The sequence below is a fragment of the Vidua chalybeata genome, chromosome 13 (assembly GCF_026979565.1).
Source record: "Vidua chalybeata isolate OUT-0048 chromosome 13, bVidCha1 merged haplotype, whole genome shotgun sequence".
NCBI lineage: Eukaryota > Metazoa > Chordata > Aves > Passeriformes > Viduidae > Vidua > Vidua chalybeata.
Genome location: NC_071542.1, coordinates 12,500,077 through 12,525,685, shown reverse-complemented (window position 1 = coordinate 12,525,685; position 25,609 = coordinate 12,500,077). Strand labels below are relative to the sequence as shown.

Here is a 25,609-nt window from a genome sequence, read left to right as displayed (position 1 = left end):
ATATGATATACACACCGATTGCAGCTAAACTTTTCCAGAAAAATGAAAATAGATTTGTAAGTTATTTTTCTTCTTCCAAGCATTTATGCTAATTTCCTTATTTTTTTAAGTCTTAATGGTAACTAGCAGAAGTGGGGAATTAGGCAAACAAGTAAGATGCAGTGTTTTCTGTTTTCAGTGCATTGCTCTACCCACAAATAGTGTATTTTAGGAAGTCTTGAAAAATATTTTCCATTTTCTCTCAGGAATTCCCACCACTTTTTAAAAGGAATATAAACAAATTAAGAAACCTCAGGCAATGTTGCAAAAAACATTCTTTGTATAAAATGGTTTATAAAAAGATGTGGTATGAAAATATGAGTTGGAGGGGAGGAGAAAAGAAAGATAAGGAAACAGATGTGTTGGAAAGCTAGAAAATATTAAACAAAGGGACAATTTTAGCAAGCGAATGCACAAAGCATGAAATATGTGCTTGCTAGGAATTTTTGGAAGAAACTTGTTCATACAATAATACCTCAGGTGGCGACTCACCTACTCCCTCACTTCCCTATTCATGTGAATAGCTGAGAAAACCTACAAAGGAGAGCAAATTCAGCAGGCAGAGACTGCAGCACAGAAACCTGTTCCACTGCTGACCTAACCTATAAATCTGGGAATTGTTAGTACAACGTTCTAGATAGCTAATCCTAACTCCTGTGGTTTGGAGAACCAGGGGAATTAAGTGCACTGCTTTTCATGAAGAGTTTATGTGCTTCAGACTGTGCATGTGAAGATTATTTATAGAGTTAAGTCCAAGAAAGCTGTTTAGTCTGGGAGAAGATGGAAACCAATGGACAACAAAACAGCGATCGAGACATGATACCTGGGGTAAACAACTTCAAGGGAGTTAAAATAACAATAATTCAATAATCAGCTGGGAAAATGCTGTTTTCCAAGCCTTGGGCAGTTACACAGCTGGCATGCTAAGTCTGAGAGCCTGGAGATCAAAAATAATATGCATCTTAAAAGGATTGTGTTGGAACAAGAAAGGGAGGAGTGAGCTGTGAGCAGATGCCTGGGGATGAGAGGAGGAGTCTGAAAAAGGAAGGGAATGCAGCTGAACCCAAAGGTGCAGGTAACTGAACAGGCAGGGAAAATGTGGGCTGAAACCACACTCCTGCAGAGATCTTATCTCAGCAGCAGGTGGAAGGAAGTCCTAGCACACCTGGGTACACAATAACCAGAAATACCTGATTACCACAGGGATTTGCACTGGTAACCTTGGTTTTCAGTGGAAGAGCTAAAACTGGAGTTGAAATTCCCTTGTAGCTTGGAATTCACCTTTTTGTGCTAATATTTCACTGAGCAAGCAAGACTGTTCTTTCCACATGGTGGAGAAATTTCTTGTCTACTGGAAAGGATCTGTAGAGTGCTAATATCTTTGTTCATCAAGGAACGTTCATCAACCACCACGTGTTGGCTGAGGTCCAATAATAACTGGTGTTTCTATCCATTATTGGAAAAACAAAAGTCTTTAAGATATGCTTAAGTAAGTATAATAATATATTTTGTTGAAACTGTCTAGAAAGAGAGTGCCTTTAAGTTGAACTTCTCTGGATAACACATTTTGTTTGAACATGATTGTGACACACTTTGTTTTCTCCTCCCTTTTCCTCTTTTTCCTTCCTCTAACACTGCTCCTATGCCATACATAGGGCACACTGAGCCCTTTGGTAAATTGTGATCATCCACATGCAGCACTTCCCTGAAGTCAGTGTCACATCTCCAAATTCACCTCCTGGCAATTATATTCAGAAACAATAAGATTTTCTACTGAAAACAAAAGCTTGTTGACACAACAGCATGTAAGTACAAGCACTGTTTGTGTGGGATGAGAGTTTGTGTTTGGAACGACTCTTTTATCTTTGAAGCCTTGAAAACCTTAATAAATATTTTGGAAGCTGTTTCCCTGACTGGGCTTTGTTTGGGATTTTTTTGAAATCCCATCATGCCTGCCTCCTACCCCATCCCACAGATTTGTGTTGTCTGTCTGCTATGGCTTGTCAGCCAAGCTTCAGGCTCCATGGATTGTCATTATCTTCATGTTTCAATGAGCTGCCCACCACATGCTACAAAAATATTTGCTATTAAACAACAATAACAGCTCATCCAAGTGGTATTCACTTAAGTATTGAGTTATTGCTTTTGAATTTGGAATCTCTTGTTCAGATCTTCAGGAAAATATTGAGTTTTCTGAGAGGAAATTCCTCTGCAGTAAACAGCCATAGCCCACAGCAGAACAGGGGCTACCAGATAGTGACATCCTCATTAGGCTGCTAAACTGTGTCAAATGATCAGCACTTTCTATTGAATATTTGATGAATATTGGAATAAACTTTGTATTTTTATGGGTGCTTCAAATTCTGCCAGTGGACATTGCCAATAGCCCAGTTTGCTGTGCAGCTGCCCACAGGCTCTTATGGTGTAGCTGAGTCTGTTCCCCCTCTCCTCCATGAAATGCACGTTGTGTTAGAGCCAAAGACCTGCCCCAGTTTGTGCCAGTGTGGGCTCCATGTCTAGGCCCACCCATGGAATAATGTCAGCATGGAACATTGAGCAGGGCAGGAGCTTGGGTTTTTCCATCTCTGTAGAGAGCTAGCTTGATGTCTCCGCTGAAGATGAAACTATGCAGCTCGTGCAGCAGGGGATTAGGAAGTCTATCAGAAATCCTGTGCCACTGAGTTTTCAGAGCAATGCACTATCCTTGTTCATCTGCCTCCTCAGAATTAACATCCACCTGAGCAACTCTGCACCTTGGCTAAGGGCCAAGCATGTTCTCAGCCCAAGGCAGGGAAAAGGAAGCTCAAAGACTTCTCCCAAGAAACTGCCACCACAGTGGAGGCATTGACAGCCTCGTAAAACCCATGGAAAGCCAGGTCTTAAATCATCACAGGTTTACAGCTTTGATTGTTACTCAACAGGATCCTAGCTGGAAGAAACATGGACATGGAAAAAGTGAGCCTTGAAGTGTGATTGAAAAAAAGGGATGGTATTAATGGCTGTGGCTCTGCAGAGTAGCCAGAGAGAGCCTTCTCTGACAGCTGCCCAGTGTGTGCAGGGAGTGGGCAGGGCTGTGGAGTCACCTGTGACTTTGGTACTTTAATTCTCAAATTAAGAATTTCATTCTCATGGCCCTGAAGCAGCCATGAGGCTCAGGGACCTTTTCCAGGAGGACAGACATTTGTGCAGGGCTGCAAACAGGGGAATGTCCTCTGCAGCACCAGTGGGTGCCAGCTCAAGGGTGTGGGAACTGGGAGCAGCACATCTGGTTTCAGGGCAGTTCATTGTGTTCTATCAAGAGTGATTTTCAGGATTTCTGCTGCAGTTTTGCTTTGGTTCCAGCTCTTGACCCTTTCCCATGAGTTCTCTTGCTTTTTTCCTACTCTTGTTCTGCATAAGAGGACCAAGCATTGTGTTTCATTTTCAAATGCAATGAAGTGTTCAAACTCACCACCTTCTTCCTTGGGGAAAAAAGGAATTACAAATAAATAATGAAATGTTCTTAATCATCAAAAAATGCTCAGTATCTCTGACTGATGTCATTAGGAATTTTCCCATTGACACTGGTATAATTTATTTATTTATTTATTTATTTATCACTGGAAATTATGCATTATGGTTAAATATACATTTTTTAAAAATCTGTGCTTTGTTGAAAAGTGACATAGAATGTGGGACACAGAGATAAAGGTTAAATAATTATCTAAATAGATAAAATAATGGTAATATGCTTAAATAGGTAGGATGAGTTATCAGGAACTTCAAATCAGCTTGCTGATGATATTTAAGACTCTCAATCTACTCAAAAATTAATTTTAGATTTTGGCAAGAAGAATAATATATTGTGCAGGAGATAGCACATGATCAGGACAGTCTACTTTTGGTTTTTTTTTCCTCACTAAACATAGTACTTTGATATGTATGAAACAAAATTTCTTCATTTTGATCTCTAATTTTACTGCAGGATGGAGGGAAGCCTGTCCTATGGAAGGCTGCTCCTATGAAATTATGAAACATCTTTTCACACAGTTATCTAATAATACACACAGTCCCTGAATATCAAGGTAAAATTGTATTTGCTCTGTCTCCTGACAATCATTCTCAAAGAAGGTACTCACAGAAAGCAATTCCTTTCATCCACTTACACTATTTTGACAATCTGGCTCCCTGTTTTATCCCCAAATTGTTCTAACATGATCCACAGGATAGAAACATGGTGTCTCTGTCCCTGACTTTTCTTCTCCCAGCACATATTTCACTAATCTTGTGTGATAAGTAAATAAATCCAAAAATGTATATTATTACTTCTTGCTGTTCTGTGTCTGCTAGCCAACATTACTTCATAACCCACTGAGTTTGTTAGGGGATTTTTAGAAGGCATTTCTGGAAATGCTGGTCAGATGTAATTCCACTGGACTTAAAAAAATATTTTTTGTCTTTGTGCAGTTGTGTATTAAAGCCAAATTCACATCTGGGTAGACATTACTTGTTTCTTGTTCCAAATAAGACAGTGATAAAACAATACCACTGTCTGTGCATTCCTCATATTCAGGGATCACTGGTTCAGCAAGCTCTTACTAACAGGCTGATATTTGTCTCCAAGAAGCGTATGAAAGGTGACATAACCAATGCCAGAATTTACTTTTGTGGATCCAAAACTCTTGGTCATTACAAATATGAATTAGTGATCAGTGACAAATCTTAGCACTGGGACTCTATTTACCTTTGCATCTTAGTTCTTCTATTTGCCTTGTATCCATCCTTTGTACCAAGGGTACAAAAATTGATGTAATATTATCTTTGGGTAATTTGGTTTTTTTTCAGAACTCCTGGAGGTCCAAAGGAACTGATCCTGCAGGCTTCCCTGTTCACACCACTGAGGGCCTTGGAGTCTGTCCAGTGCTTCCATGAACTCCAGTTCCATCCTGCTGCTGCCCACAATTGAGTGTGAACTTTGGGAGAGCCACACCCCAGCCTGTCATGGTCCAGTTTGGCATTTCATCCTTACATTTTATTTTTAATGAAAGCATTTCATGGCATGGGATCCTGCGAGCACTCACGCTAACCTGCTTTAAAACTGATCTATGAAGTCTTCTTAGTTAGCCCTTTAAAATGACAAACCTACAAAATTTTCTGGGACCTGATTCTTCTACTTAAGCATTTACACCTTGTGTTCAGAGTAATGCCTCCATTCCAGTGCTCATGGACTAACAAACAGTCTAACCTGCACAATGAAAGCAGTATCTGGGCATTCATTTACCTCTGTATGGCACTTGTATAATTTAAATAACCTCCCATGACCCTTGTGTGAATGCTAGAGTTCATGTAATTACCAACAAAAATTATCTTGCCCATAAACCGAGTGAACTGTGTATAAATCCTTGATGTCAGGGATAGGATTCTGAAATGTAAGTTATATATAAAAGGAATATAACATGCAGAAGAAATTACTCTTGCCAGAAAAAAGATTGATTCACTGAGTTCTATTTCGCTTTTAATTTATAACAAACTAGACTAATCTCAGTTTCTTTAGCTTCTGTAAAAATATTAAATAACATTATTATATCAAATACATCCCCTGTGACATTAAAGGAAATGGAAAGCTTAGGCACACATTAATTGCATTCCAAAATGTGGCATAAACCTTAATAAACCTAATTTAAAGAACCTGAGAACAATGACATTTATGCTTTAATTAGAGCAAAGGAAAGCTGTGCTGCACACTTTTACATAAACAATTTTTCTTGTGGGACTCGGCCTTTCTGGCAAGGTGCACATTTCCCTGCAGTGTGCCACAGGTCAGACTTCTTCCAGAGGCAAAATTTGCTTCCTGGAGATGGACTCTGCCACACCAAAACACAGCAAGAACAAGCACTGTGAGAACCAAGCTGGCAGTATAGGCAACCTTGAAGCAAGGCTTTCTCAAAACCAGACTGGACTATCCCAGGAAAACAAAGTTATTTCCTTTTAGGGAGAACACATTAAAATGGCCAGATAGGCACCAAACCCAACACTAACAGTTTAAGATGATAAATGTTTTTTTAATGATCCCTATCACTCTGGTATTCTAATCGCAGCACATACGTTTAAAATGGAAAACATCCAAGTCTGCAAAAAAACATTTGACATGAGATTAAAAAGGCATCCAAAATCAGATAGATTAATAGATCTAATTTACTTTAGAGGTATTCAAAAACTGTTACAAAAACCAGATTGGTCATACGACTCTAAGTTGTTACCATATGCATCTCACAGGTTCTGTGTTATGTTCCTTATGCTGGCAAACTGACTAATGAGTTCAAGACTGTTCCCCAGACAAGAATATGACAATTTGTGTGCTGTGCATTACAGCACTTTGTGCTCTGCAGCAGAATGAAACATAAATTTTGTGGAAGAATTTAGATGTTCTTTCACAATCTGCTCTGGTAAAAAGGAAATTTTGCAGTAGCTTAATATATATTTAAAAGTGAGAATCTCACTGAATGCAGATGAATGATGTAATACATATACTGCACTTGTATTTACTTCCATTTTATTTTTTTAATCTTTTACTGCTATTGCCACAATCTCAGCGTCTCGTTATTGTTCAGGTCTTCATATTGTTAATTTCTGTAGACCCTTTGTTTTCTCAGGAATGTCTGCTGTTTCTCTGCAATTACACAGAGTTTGGAGGCACTTGGGACCACTGGACAAGCAGAGCAACCAGGTAAACCTGTTGAAAATAACAGCAATTTAATTGTTTACTCTGAAACTTAATGGCACTAATTAAAAATGTCAATACTGTCAACAATTCAATAGCACTATCAATTCCAAATACAGGCGTTTTGAAAGATAGCCAAAATATTATTTTCAAAAAGTTGATCATAAAATAAAATTGCAGTTCCTTAGGGCATTGTAGCCTCTCCTGGACTTTCCTTGGTATCAGTTTAAAACCCTTTTATGTGAGAGGCTGGTGTGGCAACAATGCATTCAAGTCCAGAAAGCTGTAATGACTTGCTTCAATTAACAGGACATAAGTATTTGATGCTGACTTTTGAAATTAATGATTTTGATAGGACTGAAATAAAATTTTGAGTAAAAATGCTTCCACATTTTTGCAAAAACCGTTTTTTAGGAGAAAAAAAAAAAAAAAAAAAAAAAAAAAAAAGTAGCGTGTTCCAAAGGAATACTTTGATGAAACTGCAGATTCTGGAAAAGGCTGCTGCATTGAAGAAATGTCATCAACCTCTATCTTGGGGCTCATTCAGGCAATTTAATGAACACAAAAGCTAACACTTGTAATCAAGAAGGACTAGTGATACATTTTTTTAAAGGGAAATTAATTTTGGAAAACACTAGAACTCTAACACTGTAGGACGTCTGTGGCATCACGCCAAGTACTTGATAGTAGCAGTTAATTGGCACTCAAATTCTCATTCTTTATGTGGGCATGTATGCCTGAAAAGTGATGAACCCAGGGCAGCTCTATGCAGGACTGGATGCTAAAGGAGTCCCTTAAAACCATTCCTATAAATGGTCACACCTTGCTAGCAAGAGGCACACGTCTAACATCCAAATCCTGGTAGAACAGAAGCTCAGAGTTCATTAATCCTAGACTGTACCAGCCCCAAGCTTTAGCAGAAAGCCCAGGTGGATAGGGAACATGTTCCTGTGCTCCTTGGGATGAAAATGATGATGCTGATGAGCTATGCAATGGATGTCAGGTGATTTGGGAGCAAAGCTCCAACCCATGTGATCCTGTGGTGAGGGAAAGACAGGAATTTTCTGAGTATTATTGCTGCTGCCTGGCAGAGAAAACAGGAATAAATGAGCAGTTACTAATGAGTTCTCCTCTATTTAAATTCTGTGACATGACCCACAGCATCACACTTAAGAATTTAAAAATACTGAATCATGCCTTTGAATTGTGGCTACCTAAAATTTAATTTGACTGTGGCAAAGGTTTTTTTTCTGAAGATACAATACAGAAGATTAGAAAATGCAAAGTTAATCTGTAGATAAAAATGTGGGTTGCATACAGTGTGAGTGCCAGAAAAATCATTGGTATTTTAAGAAATTCTTTTTCTTCCCTGTTACCTCCATGGTGTTGTAGCACAATTCAGCAGAGCTGGCTTTGCATGTGCAACAAGCGATGCTTAGATGATTAGTAACATAACTTGACCTTCAATTCCATCACCCACAGACTGGCTTATTTCTATTTTGCTATTGCTTTGGGCAGGAGAAAATAGAAGGATTTGCCTTCTTTGTGAATACCTTAACAGCAGGACTAATCTGATTCCATATGGTAGTAATAGAAGTTCTTTTTTTTTTTTTTAATAAATGAAAAATGTCTGAGAACAGAACTTGATATTAGTCATGGTAGTATGAAAACATTGTGTCAATATTTTTTTCCATGGGAAATACTGCAAGAAAAGATGCATTTTGCAGATTCTGGTCTTCAGGACACATTCCTACAATTCAGTCACCTGTGCTCAGGGGTAAGGCAGTGAGAGGTACAACAAATATCTCAAACACATACTGAAGGATGTGTTCATTGGGAATGAGACACAGAGTATTCATTCCTATTTTTAATGGCTGTCTTTCATCTCAGAAGGAGATTCTCAAAGACCTGATTTGCTCAGGCCTTTTGAAGATCATAAATTCAGTAAGGTGTCTGAGGATCAATGTGGGGCAGAACTTACCCAGTCCACATTTTGGCCTTGGAAAATGTCTAAACCAACTTTTTCATTCCCAGACCTTGAGCATTCCAGAGGTGACTCTAGCCAAGTGCTTCTGTAACATTCAGCAGCTTTGGGGCAGTCAGGTAACGACTGGGAAGTCTCACTGTTCTCCCTGGAAAAAATCTGTTTCAGGTAACAGGAGCAGAGAAGGAAACATTAGACTGATGCTGAGCATGATTAAAGGCAAATTTAGACCAGGACCAACACCATTCCAGCTGGAAGCACTGGGGAAGTATGTTCCTGTGATCCCATATTATTGCTTATGCCCTGACTAACCACATTTCACAGCTCCCCCTGCACCTGCTCAGTGCTCTGCTCTGTCTCCATCGTGCACAGTCACTGCCATGGACTCTGCCCATGTAATTGGAACAAGGGGGAAAACCTGTGGCAGACAGACAGAGCTGCAGAGCCTTAGCATCCTCCCTCCTGGGGGCTGGGAATTAGCATAATCTCTGTGCTCCTCTGTAGCTCCAATGCACCAAGGGCATTTCTGGAAAATCCTGTTCTCTGATTTTGCCTCCCACCACCGTTCAATACTCTAATTGATAGATGGGAACTTTGAGGTGGAGCACAACGTGCTTGGAATGGGAAATCCCTGACAAAACCTGTAAACGTCACACTACAAAAGGGTAGCTCAGGCTCTGAGGAATCAGGCCCCAGCCCAGCATTCTTCTGATCTTTTTGGCTTTGTCTTTCTGCCTCACACCAATGGGCAGAAAAAAATGCACCATGAAAGAGGCAGTATGAAAAAAGTGTCCTGCTTACCCCTTACCAACAAAGCTTTAAAGCTATGTCCTTTCCAACTTAGCTGTGAACATGCAGCCCTGCAGTGAAATCCATGTGCACTCAGGGAAAAATGTTGCTCTGGAGTGGCAGTAAGTGGCTCTTCTAGAAGTGTGAATTGTCCCACGAGCCAGACAGGAGAAGCCCAACATAATATCCCAGCCTCATCACATTCCATTTTGAAATATGGAGACAATTGTGAAACAGCTTACTACTTTTTATTCTTGTTTTCTTAGACCAGGATGAGTAGGAAAAGAAGATGCTGATTTTCCAGCTTCCAGACACCCAAAATTCATTTGACTAATATTGTCTGGGAGCCTTATCCTCAAAATAAGGCTTATGACATTGTGGCTGTGAACACTGACATTGTGAATTCAGATGAGATGAACACAGTAGATATCCTGAATAGCCAGGATATTTAGTGACAAATTTTTTTCACTATTTTGTACACTTCAAAGCACACACCTCAGGCATTATTATTCCACAGTCTTTTCTTTATAAGCATTCATCTCAGTTGCCTTGCAGTGTACTATTACTTCCTACCCCAAAAGATGCAGCTGCCAAACAGGAATCTGTGTGCCAACTCTATCACTCCACTGTTTAAAATCCTGACACTCAGCCTCCTGTTTGAGGGGAATCAATACATGATCCGGCCTGGGTGGATAGAAATTAATTGATGTGACATTTCACAATAAATACAGAGCACTGGGCTAATGCTCAGAGTAGATTTATTTTGCAAATGAAACCCTCTACTGCATGAATTCTTGTAGTTGCAGTTTGCTGGAAGCTGCAAGAGTACAGCAGAGGGAAGTATAGCTCAGTATTTGCCTCGTCTCTGCCTTCTTTCCTCAATTGTTGCAGAGTTAATGGACATTTTCAGACACAAAATGCTCAGCCAGCTGCATCTTTGGTCTGATTAGTTTTTGTATGTTGGCAACTGTTTTTAATGTAAGTATATGCTGACACAGTCTTATTTATATAAATTAGCAGATATGGTAGAAGAATTTTAGTATATTCATGGTGATCTGAAGAATAGATAGGAAAGAAAAATCATCTATGGCTATATATCCAGCTATTCAAGATAGGTGTTCCTTCTTGTTAATGCAACTGCAAGAACCATAAAGCATATGGTAAGGGATGCTCCATCACTTTTAAAGAACAGCTAATGCAGAAATTAATTATGCTGCATTCCATAATTCAGGGATTTGATTTTTGAACATAATTAAGCATGTACTGCCTGGTCTTTGAGACACAGGTACATGTGTTCAGTTTGTGTGTTTCAGAAATAAAATCAATAGCGAGCCGCCAAAAATATTTTGTGCAAGCTCTTTAAATAAAAGGGTCTGCTGAAAATTTGCATAATATCTTACTTGTGAAATGTAAAAACTGTCATAAATCGTAATTCAATTTGTAAGACAATTAAATGCATGTGTTTCTGTTCTCTTTTATGGTTCTTGGAAATCATTATCTTGTGTAGCTGGAGAAAAGGGGGCTAAAGAAAGCAGAGAATAATTAAAATAGAATTAGCATTAGAACAGAGGGAAAATATCAGACAGTCACTTCCTTCACATATTTGTTTTTTCTAGCTGTCCTGAGCTCAACTGAAATAGCACAGCATGCTCCACATTCCTCAGAATTTCTTATTTTCCTTAGGACAGAGGTTGCTTTCTACGTCTCATGGGACTCAGATGGTTTTGCTGCAATTAACTGTGAGAGATTTTCTGCCATTGTAGTCTCTTTGCAGCTTATGATACTCATTAAATCTCTCTGATGACATAAAGAAAACCCTGTAAAGATGATAGAATGTTGTTTATAAAACTTACTGAAACACTCTTCATAAATTCTCATTTCAAACAAGGCAAAGGTGTCCCATAAGTTAGCAGCAGTATTTTTCTAATGTACCATGTTCTTAAAGTATGTTTTTTCAAACAGCCTTGCCATAAATGTAAACGTGTCCTGGTCCTACCAGTGGTTTTATTGTATGTCAGAACATATCCATCTTTTGTTGGTTACAAATAGGTCAAGTCTAGAAATATTAAAAAACGAGAAATCACAAACCAAGAAATGAAAAAATGTGAAAACTTTCTCAAGACATGTAGTGTGGATGTTGCATTACTTGAACCTTTAGACTTTACTACATTTGCAGACTTTGCAATAGAGCAGATGGGGCAGCAGGAATCTGGGAAAATGGCAGTTTGGTCCCACACTGAGCAGTGAGAGAAAAAGGCCCTTTTCCCTGCAAAAGCCCACCTCTGGTTTTATTGCTCATTTGTACTAAACTGACTGATCTTTTACTCCAGCTGGTATTATAGCACTAGTGAGTAGGGTGATGTCACACAAAATTGTTGAAGAAAAGTCTTCACCTTATTGGAACTGCTACTGATGTGCATATTTTTGTTTCTGCAGAATTTTGTTTCTTATTTCTGAAGGTCAAAAGAGATAAAGATGTTCAAGACTCTCTACTGATGTGGAATTCCATTTTTGTGTCTCCAGTCCAACACGTCTCTTGAAATCATTATATCCTGATTAAAATGTACCAGCAACACATCCCTTCAGAAGAAAAAGCTTTTAGTTCAACATGATGGTATTTGGGGAAAAAAGGCTTCACTTGCATAGGTCTGATCTCAGTTGCTGTTCCTGGGATCTATATTTTTGCTCGTGTCTTGGGCTTATGTAAGTAGACCAGTACTCTCTACACCATTTGTTTTTTTTTGCCCATTTGCTTTACAGAATGGTTTCGGGGCTATAATTAGGAAAGCAGTGTGAAGAGTGTTATTCCCAAAAGCCTTGTGGTCAGTCCTGCCTGAGGTAACCACCAACAGCCTGTCTCAGCTTAATGATGTCTACTGGCAGTGTTTCTGCCAGAGAGTGAGGTTAATGTCGGGAAATGAAATAAAATAAAATCTGCTTAGTAAACACTGCAAAGAAAAAAGGTTATGTGTTAATGTGCTTGCACCAGCTATTCCTCTCTGAGGCTTTATTTTCAAGTTTCGTTGTTTAAATTTTGGTTGGTCATACATGGTTAAATTTCTACAAACTTTGAAGAAGCTCAAAATGATAGAGATGAAATTAAGAGATAAAAGATGTCTGTCAGGTGTTTGGCTCCTAGTCCATACTTCCACTAGCATGGGAACACTTGTCTGATCTCAGTTGAATTTCTTAGGTAAGAGACATCTGCCACACACATTTCACTTTTAGAAGAGTTTCTCTAATACTCAATGTCATTTTCCCTAAAGGAAAACCACTGCAGAATTTAACAGCAATAGCTGTAGAGAACATCATAGAAATTACATTTCTATACCTGCAGGACTGAATAGAGATTAATATAACTTACACATTCCTACATTCCTATCGAGGTGTTTTATTGCATTTTATAGGAAGAATACAATTTTCTCTTAAATTATATGGGATAGTTTAAAGAACAAGGTTGTAATTTCCTTAACAAATGCTTTTAAGACCTTCCTATGATAGTTCATGTTTTAAATTTCATCATTGTCTCTATAGCTTATTTAGGCAAGTGTGGCCACCCAAACGTGACAAAACAAATTAAAAAGGGCACATAATGTTCCAGTTTCAAGTACTTGGGTGGATGGGGTTGCTTTAATATACATATATCATATTCTTCCAAGCTATCAAAGACCTTTGGATGAATTGGGTGCAATATATTAACTCAATTACAATGGAAACACAGATCAAAGAATGTAGCTGGGAGGTCTTATTAAAGAATGAGACTTCATTAAAATGTCACTGGTTTTGATTATACTGGATTAAAGTGTCTGAAATTTCACTTAACTTCTTCATGTCCCCAGAAAAGAAAATTCTGCTGTGTAACTGTAAGTTCACAGTTTCAGAACTTGTTTTGCAGTGCTGTTATTAAAGTGGACTTTTCATAAATTGGTAAAAAACACCAAAGATCTTTTTTGTTCATTTCTGACACTGAATATATAATGTCATTTGCTTCAATTTGTTTCCTTTTCCATTTGTGATTTTTATTTCTGACTTTTACTCATTCAAATCCATCTTGGAAAGACTTCAGTTTTTCTAAGGAAATAATAATAAAACCCCCTACTTTTCCTCTACTTAAAAGAAATAAAATCATTTAGAAATTACTAATTACGTCACGGGATGAACACATAGAAAGGTACAAAGTCCGTTTTTTTTCCAACTGGCAGAGCAGTGCTGAGCTTTCCAAGGAAAGGCGTTAATGGGGAGCAGTTTCTGCGTGCTGCAGTGCTCAGCTGATCTATTTCCGCCTCTCCAGCCAAGAAACAGAATACACATGTATGCTGAGCACTGCTCTCAGTGGTAATAGCCCTTTAAATTGGAAACAATCATTGTAAAAGACACCTAACAGACATTCTCTGGTACGTAATAACAAGATTGAGACAAAAATCACTTTTCTTAATTTGTTTATTTTCCTGTTGCTACACATGATGTCAACACTTGTTTGTAATTTTATTAAAATGGTGACGCACCCCCTGTTGTGACGCAGGAGCAGCAAAAAGTTTGCATATTGCTATCTTGCATATCCATAATATTTTGTGCTTGATATTGATACAGCTCTGCTTAATCTCTCTGCAAGTGCCAGGGTAGAGTCCAGCCCTGTCCCTGCTTTTGTTGTGAGGAGCCCCATTCCACGGGATTTAGGCTTTCAAGGTACATAGCTCAGCATGAACTTAACAAAACATGAATTCATTCTGTAACTAAATTGATTTCCTGCTTTGCTGTGTATGTGTTCCTTAAATTACAGTGCAAGTAAAATACAGAGTGTGCATTTCCACCATAACCAGAACACAATTTTACGAGCAGCTGTTGCCAGTGTTATGGATCTCCCCACAGATCTGGAAAGGCTCAGGATGAGACAAGCAAGGAAGTAGTGTATTACAGATAGACAGAGAATAATTCCATTCATTTATGGATTGTTTCAGGGATTCTGAAGGACTCTACTAATACTGGCTATTAAGATAGAGAAGATGGGGAGAAGAAAAAATCAATTCATTTCTCAATCTATTTAAGTGAACAAAGAATTTGCGTGTGAAACTGAACAGAGCGTGTCAACAAAGCTCACACCAAACAAAAAAAGAAAAGCAGCTTTATTTTGCATAATTATGTCTGAATCACAGAAGATTTGACAGAACCTGTTCCATTCTAAGCCCCAAAGTCTTATTTAGGCAAAGCACAATATCAAATACCCTGTAATGTGTTTTTTCTGGGCTAATCTAACATTTCACAGGATATCATGCAAAGGGACAGCACAGGCAGTTGAGTGGTTTCCTTGGTTTATATTCAGTCTTTGCAGGACTTATTCCATCTGTCTGTTGAAAGCTATGACTGTGCACTGTCAGATCTCTCCAGTTTTTTTAGGGTGGCTTCCTTATCTCCGAAATAGGAAATATTAGTGCGTTTCTGGTAAGAGAGAGAGATAAGGTTTAACCTTTGAACACTTGTAAAGGTCTTCAGAGGTGCCTAATGCTATAAATTCTGGCTTTATAAGGTCTTTTGCTATCATTAGAGTATTAGGAACTTGACCTTTTAACCTTTATACACATATGTTACCTGACATAATGGAGGCTGGTGGAAAAGCTTTCATGACCAGCATTGCCTGTGCAATCTGAACACCAGACTTTGCAGAAATCTGAAGGAATTGAGCTATGACTCTGCAGCAGGGTAAGTCACTCCAAATTTTGCCTTCCTCATAAAAGGTGTCTAGAAAAACTATAACCAAGATTTCATCAAATCACAATGTTTGATCTGAACAGAAATAAGCTGCATTTACAAAATTGCTGATATTAACAGTCTAGTATTAGCAGGGAAAATGCCTTGAGATAAGAATTAAGATTGCCTGCTGAGCATCCAAAACTCTACAGCATCAGCAGGCACTAAAGCAGTGAGATGCTTGGAAAAACAGCTCCACATCTGATAGGGAAAAGCACAATAAATCAAAGATAAAGTAAACTTTCTAGATAACCAGGAGCATTTTGTGCTGTTCTGATTAAACTCCTCTACAGGAAATGAGTCAACACAGCCTCCATGCTTTCCCTGCCTTTCTGCCAATTTACATCTTAATGGATAAACTGGTTTAGGTTACTCATTTGGCAAAGCAAGGGATTGATTTGCAACTTTTCATTTTGACTGCTCCCATCAACTTCTGCAGGGCTGTTCAGGGCAACTGAGCACAGCCATGGGCAGGCATTTAAAGATTAACAGGCTTTTGCAGCATTCCATGGGGATGACAAAGCCATCAAAATTCATTATTTTTTTCCCAGTATTTCACACACATTACACATGACTGCTGCAGTTATTATACCAGTGGCTTTTCAGAAATCTTACCGTTTAATTCTGGAATACTGGGGGTTTTTCCCCTTGAAGACCCGAGTTATGAGATTATGAGAAGAATCTCCAATTTCATTGAAAGTGTATTTTTGTCCTTGTGTTTGCAATGCAAAGCCTTGAGATGTGAACTGAGTTACAAAGGATCGGTTGTTCAGTTGCACTACTTAGCATGAAAGCGAGTGCAGTGTGAGCCAAAGCAAGGTTTTTAGAGGGATATGGGACCATTCATACACTCCACCTGGAGGGGCACAGAATGTCTGAATTCCTGGACACTTTTGTACACTTGATGAGCGTGAACTCAAGGGGCTCTGTCCCCCTTCCACCTTCTAGAGAACCTCATCACCTCAGGGGGAAAGGGATGTCATTATCTGGGGACATCATGGATGGTGGTAACATCGTTCTACAGCACCTCTTCGGCATCCGCTCAACTTTGGGGGGTGCTGACCTGCACCTCGATCTTCCCCTTAAGTTCAGGAGGGCATGGACAGCACTCCAACCTCCCCCTGCAATTTAAGGGTGACACAGGGCAGCCCAACCTCCTCCATCAATTTAAGGGTGACGCAGAGCACCCCAACCTTCCCGCTCAGTGCCGGAGGTCAGCACCCCAACCTCCTCCATCAATTTAAGGGTGACGCAGAGCACCCCAGTCAGCGCCCCATTCCCCGCTGGTTTTGGGGGCCTTGGGCCGCACCCACGCACGGCCCCGCGCCCCTCCCGCCCGCGGGCTGCGCTGCCTGCCCCCGGCTCAGGGAAGTTCGCGCCCCGGGGCCGCGGGTTCGAGCCCCGAGGGGGGCGGCCGGTCCGGGGCCGCGTCGGGGGCGGCTCCCGCCGGTTCTTGCGGGGGGTCCCGGCCGGGCAGCGGCGACCGCGGGCCCAGCGCACATGTGCGGCCGCCCGGCACATGCTCACTGAGCGCGGCGCATGAGCAGAGGCGGCGCGGGGCCATCGGACATCTTGGGCCGCCCCGCACGGAGCGGGCAGCGCCGCCGGTCCCGGGGCGGGAGCAGCCGCCGCCCCCGCGCCGCCCGGCCCGCCCGCCCTGGCGCCGGCTGCCCGCCCCTCCCGCGCTTCCCCCGGGCTGCTCTGAGCATCCCTCCGCCCCTCTTGCATTTGTCTTAATTCTTCTCAGAGACAAGATGGCAACGCCGGCGGCGGTAAACCCTCCCGGTGAGTAGCTGCCGTCTCGCCCCAAGTGGCCCCGCCGCACAACACGCCCCCGCCGCCCCTCCCCGCGCCCGGCCCGGCGCGGTCCCCGCAGCCCCGCGGCGGTCCCGCCGCTCCTCCCGCCGCCCCCGCGGGGCCCCGGGCCGGGCAGAGCCGGGAGCCCGTGGGGGTTCCTCGGGACACGCCGCCCCTCTGGCCCCGGCTGCCGGCGCTCGGCGCAGCCCTGCAGAAATGAACAGTTGTGCATAAGCATCCGCGGGCATAGGGCAGCGGGGCGGGCAGTGCGGAGCCGTGCCTGCCCTGGGGATGAGTAGGAACATTGGCTTTCCCTGCCTCTACCTTTGTCAGCTTTATTGTCGGCTTTATTGTGAAGCCAAAACGGTGTTGAAACTGACCAAGGGCACCTCGGCATGTGCCTTGTGTTTGTTTTCTTTCCAAAGGATGTAGTAAATATTTGCTGTTACTACTAGAGTTATTGACAAAAGAAACTTACAAGCATTTTCCCATCTAATTTTTTTTCGTGAGGGAAGGCATTCCCCGACGGTGTCTGTGAGATGTAACATCTATTTTATTCAGTGTGTGATGCAATAAAGTGAAAGGCCAGAGCAGTATTTTGGAGATGTACTTGGGTCAACTTGGTGTGGATCAACAAGTATCTGACACTAAAAAATAAGTGGGATGACGGATCTTACACTGGGCCCAGTACTAAGGAAGAATATTGCTATTAGAGGTCAATTTCAGTTTTACTTGTTTTAATATGTGCTTGCATTGTGTCATTCTTTGTAGAGTCAGGTTGAGTTTTGACAATTAAAGGCTTGCTTGAATAAATGCCAACTAATGTTTAAAGCTTGTTCATTAGATTAAATCCTGCTGTAGTTGGTATAGTTGTCATGCTGAAAGTAAATATTATGATATAAACAATTAATTTGGTTCAGTAAGCGCCAATACAGTAAGCAGAAACTGATATTTGTCAGTCAGCGTAGGTTTTAATATCAGAATTCTACATATTAAATGAAAATTAATATTTAAGGGAAGATTATGAAATTAATACCGTTTAGCTTCCAGGGTACCGTGTTGTGCATCATAACAGAGAGTTTCACTGAGTGCAATCAGTTTTGCAGACAGAGGAGGATACAAACAGCACTTTTTGACTTGGGTTTGGTTTGCTGTTCTGCTGTCTGCTCTCCAAGCTGCACAGTGCAGGAACAGCCCTGTCCGCTTAGAGGTCAGTGCTGAAACTGCCGAGTTACAGCAGAGCCGGTGCCCCTTTTCCACTTTCTGTACCCACCTGCCTGTGGCTGAGCCTACAGAGAGATGTGGTTGCAGGAAGTACGGCACGCGTGGACTGCTCCAAACTCCGTGTAGGGCTTCACCATTGTTCTCCTGTGACTGCTTTGTGAATTGAGGGATTGTAATGGGATTATTGAGGAAACGTAAAAAAAAGAGGAAAGAAGGGCCAGGTGTGTTGCCTGTGTGCATCTCTGTGCACGTGACACGGTGAAAGTTGACTTGCAGTGTGGTCCTCAAACTCTCTGAAGCACAGATTGCCGGTTCATGGGAAGGATAAGGAAAGGTGTTGGCTTGCTGAAGTGAACCAAGATCCCTTCTACAAGGCTGAGGTTACAGAGCATCATTCTGCTCCTGCCTGGGCAGCTGGAGTGGATCTGAGCTGAAAGACAAATTCGCTGCCTGGTAATGATCCTCCCACGTTTTCTGTGCGAGAAGTGTTGTTGTCAGACACCGGGGCGAAGTCGAAGTGGGGAGCTGTGAGGAAAGGAGACCCTTGATCTGTAGCATAGTGCTGCCTTTGCTCTACCATGGACAGCAGAAGATAAAACTGTGTGAAATATCTGGACTTGTATTGTGGCTTGTTAAAATCATAATTTGTCACTGTTCTTTTTTTTTAATAAGTAACTGCAGGCAATGCAGAGAAACAGTCAAAATCTGTAGTGAAATGATTTTAATCCTGTTGTTTTCTCCTGGGGACAGATCCTCAGCTGGAGTAAGATGAGAGTAGCCCTATTAGTATTGGTGAAGCCGTGCCACCTTGTGCCAGTTGACTTTCTGATCTGCAATGTTAGGGGAGCACAATAGAGGATTAACTTGTTAAGCATCTTTAATGATGATTAGAAATTACAATATGATTAAATTTTTATTAAGCAATTGTCTGGGGTTCTAATAACAGTTGGTAATTTAGGCAGGACATTAACTTGCAGCTACCACAATACCAATACATGTGGTTTTAGTCATATTCTAGATAGTGGAATGGGGATTAGCAGAGAGAGAAAAGCCGGGTGTTCTCTAAGCAAGTGAAAGTCTTTCAGTTTGGGATCTCCTGCTGCAGACCTATGCAGTGCTCTGTGGCAGCATCTTCTCTCTTGTGTTAGATGCAGATTTATCCTTTTTCCCACTGATCTTTTTTTAATGGAGAGTTTCAGTTAGGGAAGTTCATAGACATGGGAGCAGTTTGCATCATTTCCCACCTGAGGCTCACGGGAACTGCAGTGTCAGGGATCAAATGTGTGGTGGCAGTAAGGCTGCCTCTGTGGGCTTCCTGGGCTGTGTCAGATGTACACTGATGGTTCTTTTTGGTGAAGGTGCATAGCTGGGCATCACCCTGACACAGCTGAGGGGCTCTGTGGGGTAAGCTGCTTCCTCTTGCTGCACGCTCAGCCTGGGAACGGGTCTGGCTGGGAGTGCTGGGTTGGTTTCTCGTACTCGGGGTGACAAACTGAAGTGCGAAACAATACAGGTGTGTGGGAAGCTCATCTGCATTGGCACAAAGCATCACAGTTAATTTATTTCCTCCTGAAATAAGATTGGCATATTAAATGGAATTTAAGAACAAAAAAACTGTGGAGGTGTTACAAGCATTTTGTATATTACTGCTTGCAGCAAAGTAACTTAGTGCCGTGTCTGTTTTAAAGGTGTTATTTTTGGAATGCAAACTTTGTCCGTAACTATTGCTTCTTTGGGTTCAGATTTTACTTAACTTGAGTGTGATACATGAAGTGGTGATTCTTGTATTAGCCAGGGTGGGATGAAAACATAAAATTCTTCATGAGTTTAGGAGTTTTTTTTCCTGAGACATCAGCTGGTTTTGGGTGATGAGTTGCAGTCTGGCTCACTCTGATGGGTGAGCAGCAACTTTCTGCTGTGGTCAGGTGATGAGAAATGAACTGAAAGTCATCCTTTCAGTTCTTCCACTGAGGTACCCCTGAATGGAAGGTAGTACACACGGATGTATTGCTAGAATGCCACGAACTCAAAAGTCAAGTCAAGAGAAATCATGAGATTTTGCAGTTTATCTAGAGTTACTTTAGAGGGAAGATCCCACAGGATGCATTTTTGGCGATGTTTTATGATTTTATAAATCCCTAGGGTTGTATTTTTATATTTAATTGGGAAAAAAAAAAAGTAACTGAGTTGTTCATGTAATCCCTAAAGCTCCTTTTAGTGATTTCTTTTTAAGCAGAGAGCCCCAAATACAAAGGTATGGAGAACATGTCCTCCAAAGGGCATCTACTACCTCATGAGGGGTACTTTCAGCCCCTGGCTAATCCAAAATATAAAAAATTGGCATTTTAACTTAAAGAAATATTACTAAATAAGCTCTCTTTACTTTCACTTTGTAATGAGTTAACAGCAAATTTTCTGTCATATTCATGAAGACTTGTAAGCCCTGCATTTAAGCTCTTTGTTTAGGTAAGTGCATTGGGTTCTGGGAGGTGGTTTTGGGTTTTATGTGTTTGTTTGACTTGGGAGTTAAGTGGAGAGAAATCACTCTTCTATTTGAACTAGATATTCTGACAACCAAATAATTTGTTACCCAGTCCTACATTTGGGCTGAAGTTACTAAGTGCTGTGGAAGAATTTTTTTTATGCTGCTCAGTTCATATTCCCAAAAGGAACTGGCTTTCTGACAATCTTTTCCTTAGATTTCAAACAGCTTTGAAATTGATGATTAAAAAAAGAATCTACTTCACTGCTTTAGATTTCAAAATCATTCAACTCAAAGCCCAAAAGTTGTGTTTTATTGCTGCCACTCTGCCCTTCATTACAACACAGACTATCCAGTAAACAAAAAAATCAATTTAACAGCATCCTGGGGAGTAAATGGAGTGTTGTAGTGATGGAGGTTATAATGAGCTCTGATGTTTCTGGTATGCAAAAAAGTAGTCATCATTCTAGGATAAAGTTAAAAAAAAAGGCTTTCAAAATTAGAATACTCATTAGCTAATGGGAGGTTTACATTGCAGATCTTTTTCTTCTTGGGTTTTCATAGCTCTTGTACTGCAGAATTGGTCCTTAATTCAGTCAAACTGTGGTATGAGATGCTAATGCCTCTTGAATTGTTCTGAGATAATGTTTTGTCCTTCAGGACTGTGTACTGAACAGTAACTGGCATTGAACTGCCATTATTTTTATATTTCTATTATATAGGTATAGGGCATACAAAAGATTTCATCTCTTCTATCACAAAATAGTTACTTAAAATTTGCATATGTAGGTTGTGGTTAGTTCCAATTTTTTTTTTTCAATAGAATAATGTTTCCCCATTCTTCTAATAAAAATGCAAAACAAAAGAGATATTGCTGATTTCTGTAATACCATATGGTGTTGCTGATATTTCTTAGCAGTAAGGAAAATTGCAATAGAGATTAGGTAGAAAAGAAAAAAAATAGCCTTTTCAAAATAGTCAAGGCAAAATAACCCTGTTGATGTAGTGATTATTGTTATTAAGAGGACAGAAATGGGGCTGTCATTATGAAGATGTATTCAGAGATTATGCTTAAATGGTTGTGAAGATCAGATATGTGTGTCGCTCAGAGTAATTTTGGGGGGCTTACTGCTTCATAACTGACAAGCAAGAATAGAAAATGTGTTAATTCAGTGCTACCTGCAGAAATTACAGTGTTATTAAAATTTGCAGTAGGAAAGAGAAAGAGGGGTCTTGAGTTTAAGAGATGGGAATTTAGATCGCGGCTCTTGGTGTAGATCTCTGGCAGATTTTCCCGTCTATCAATAGCAAAGTGTCTTTGGCTGGCCAGCAGGGTTTAGAGATGGATGAATCAGCTCAGGATGAGCTGTTCTGTCTGGCCAGCTCTGGGGAGAGCAGGGATATGTGAAGATACCAACCCCAGCTGCCTCTCTGGCTGTAGGGCTCTGCTCAGTAAAGGTTATGTGGGAAAGAAATCAGCAATGTCAGAGGTGCTCCTTCACCATTCTGCAACATATTTCTTGCAAAACATTACATTTGCTGGACGACACAGGCAAAAATGTGACATTCCAGAGATTGTGGGTGGGTGCTTGCTCTAGAAACCATTGGTACAGTTTACTTCTTGCTAACAGTGTTTTCTTTGTTCAGCTCTAAAGCATTTCCTGTCACCCCATCTGTATCAATCATTCTGTCAAGGAGGAAAAGAAAAATTTTATGAGGCTGCATTTGTACATTTTATTTGCCTTTTGACTGTAACCCAAGTAAGATAGATGGAAAGAAAAAACTTCAGAAAAATAATCCTTCATCATCTTCCATTGTTTCAAATAAAAATCCACATGAAAATTAATAGATGGGATAAACCCCCATGGACTGTGCACTTTCTGTCTGTTCTGGGAAAGCTACTTTGTCACAAAATGTTACAGGATTTTGGCATGATCTGGCTTTTAACGTGCAGAAATTACATGGTTTGAAAATTTAGGATGAAATGGAGAATGTCAATTTTTTAGCAAGAGCTGATTCAGAGTTTATTTTGGATAGTCAAAATTTCAAATGGATCTCAGTTTTGTTGTTGGCATGGATTAGTGGCCGTAGTCATGCGATGCGTGTGAATTAGAAGCTGGTTTCAAGATAGATCTATTTCCTTTTTTTTGTACCCAAAGCACGCTGGTCTTCCTTGAGCGAAGCCATCTGCACAGGGAGAAAGAGAAATCCTTTCTTTTGGATATCCAACATATTGATAAATGTTCCTAAACTTTCTGCTTCCACTCTCCTTTTTGTGAATGTTTGTTTCCATTTTGCTTATCTTTGGTATTTCTGTCCTGTGGTTTCAGTCCTGCTTTTCACACTTAGGTGTCTCTACCTTTCTCACAACTGCTGTAACTACTGTATTTTCTCTGTGCTGAGCTTTGTATTGACTTCTCGGTCTTGTTGAAATGTAAATGAATCCTGGCGTTGTGCTGGTGCTACTCCCAAGTCTTTCAACAGCTTATGAATTCAGATTTGTTCTGTGGGGAGCATCTGAAGTCCCCCTTAGAGAAAAGTGGTACTTTTTCTGTGCTGCCTCCCTGCAGCCCAGCAGGTACTGGGAGGTGTAATCAGTTGTGTCAAATTAGGAGCCTCTATTAGCTTACATCTGCCCTGGATGGGTGTTGTTGTTTTGTTCAAGGACAGCTCATAGTATTAATTTCAAATGCTTAGATCTGGGCTGCCGCAGGTTTTTCTCATCTAAATGTCAACTGCATATGACAAGTAGAATAATATAAAATAATTGTGATTTTTTCTCTAATCAAGCAAAAGGGGTGTTGAATTGTTTAATTACTGGCTTTGCCAGCATGCAGATGGAAAGGCTTTTCAGGTAAGTTGCTCATACAAAATGCCTAAAATGGATAGTAATTAACAACTGGCTCTTCATTGGTATGTTAATTATGCTGCCATTTGTCCTGGTGCCTGTCGTTCTTTAAATGTTCAGTTACACTGAAGTGAAGCGTTCACTTCCTGGCAAACACAGAATGTATCAGAACAGTTTGACTCTCAGATATATGCAAATATTTTATGGGAAGAGGCATGCCAGTAAATCACTGAGCTGCAAAGAACAAAAACACTGCATATTTGTATTCCTCAGAGGTAAAAGCAAAGGAACCTGTGTGTCTGAAGAACCTGCAGGCCTGATTTTGAAAAATGATCTCTAATACTTTCCCAGTACTAAACCAGAACACAGTTCCATGCAAGTAGATAGTTTTAGGAACTTGTTACTGCTGGCTGTTTCTATTAGTGAAACTAGGTGGGCATCTGGGTGCTGTTAAATGCCCTTGAAATGCATATATTTTAAAACTCTATTGCTTGTAATACCTGGATGGAAAATTCTAACTGAACTGGAAATGCTTTTAGAAATTGGGATAGAACTAATTATTTTGAATGCAAGAAGAGTTAAAATAACTTGTGTAGTGGTCTCAGATTTTATTCAATTTTCTGTTAAATCCTTTTGAGAACAGAGGTTGTCTCCTGTTTTCTGGACTGTGCTTTGCAGAGTGCATCCCCAATCTCCACATACTATTGCAATAAGTAAAAGCAGGCTGTGTCTGGTATGTCTGCAAGTCATCCAGTAGTGTCCTGAAGAGGGCCAGGCTGCTGAAGTTATGTGGCAAGTTAACTTGCCTATGAGTATGAGGCTGGTATTTTAAATTGCTGAGCTTCTGCCACGTGTAAAGTGGTTAATCAGCCCAGCACACAGTGACCCTCACACATGGCAGCAGTCAGCCTCTGAAATGAGGTGCTGATTGTAACAGTAGCTGAGGGAAGTGGATTATAGCTATAAAATTAGCTATTAAAAGGCACTAGCTACTGTCTGTCACTGCCCTCTGCATCATGTTTCATCCTTTCATGGACAAAAAATTGTATTGCTGTTAGTAAGGCCAGGCCGTGGCTGAGCTGGATTTCCATTGTGTTGTGTCCACTGAAATTGCTAGCAAAGTTCCTAGCTCAGTTTTGAGCCCAGCTTTAAACACTTAAAGTAGTGATAGCTAGAAAAGCTTAGTTTGAAATGGTAAATTCTTGTGTTCCCAGTCACTGAGAGGTGGCTCATTCAGCATCAGTCCATGGAGGCTGCCCTGTGGTCGGTCTGTTGGCTACTCCTGTGAGTCATATTAACGTCACAGTATATGGGACACCAGTGTTTTCCTTGGATTTAATTTTTTTTAAGCATCTTTAGAGATACTCCGGCCCTCTGCATATAGATGTCTCACCCTGAAAATGTTTTGCACTTTCTTTACTAAGTAGTGGTTTGACCAGTAGAAATCAAGGCTGTGTAATTAAAACTTTCTTTTAATGTAATGAGATTTTCAGTGTAGGAATATAATGGCAAATTATTGGAGCTATGTCAGGATTTCAGTGTTTTAGAGATAGGAGTTCCTCTGCTAAGTTTTTAATGTTTTCATCTAAAAATATTTCTGGTTTAAGGGAGAAAAGATAAAGTAAATTTATTTGGTATGCAATAAGGCTTGTGGGAACAGCAATTGCAGTATATTTCTGCTTACTAGTGAAGGTTTGAAATATGCATTTTTGTTGTTGAAATTGAAGTAAATGAACGATCTCTATGAAAAACATAGGAGCATTTTCAAGCTCTCTTATGAGGACTGGAAAACTGTGCTCATCTTCTAGCTGCATCTCCAGCAAAGGGGACAGTGCATTGCTGGAATTAAGAATGTCTTAAGTGAACATAACAATCTTCCCCAAATGCCAGTGTTGAGTTCTACAGGATCCAAATTTCCCAGTTTGCAGAAACAAGTTCTTAAAAATGTGTAATGTCTCTGTGGATTCTCTGCCATCTGTGAGTTAGGGTTGGTCCAAATGA

At 40.5% G+C, this 25,609-nt stretch overlaps 1 protein-coding gene across 2 annotated transcripts in view; it reads left to right on the top strand.

The window, feature by feature from the left end:
- The first annotated feature begins 16,927 nt into the window (after positions 1–16,927).
- The window catches only part of ARNT2 (aryl hydrocarbon receptor nuclear translocator 2), a 97,196-nt gene continuing 88,514 nt past the window's right edge, over positions 16,928–25,609 (top strand). For both annotated transcript variants that reach the window (XM_053954801.1, XM_053954798.1), the window contains exon 1: positions 16,928–17,042. In XM_053954801.1, the coding sequence (XP_053810776.1) occupies positions 17,012–17,042 (31 nt within the window). In that variant the 5' untranslated portion in view covers positions 16,928–17,011. The remainder of the gene's footprint in view (positions 17,043–25,609) is intronic.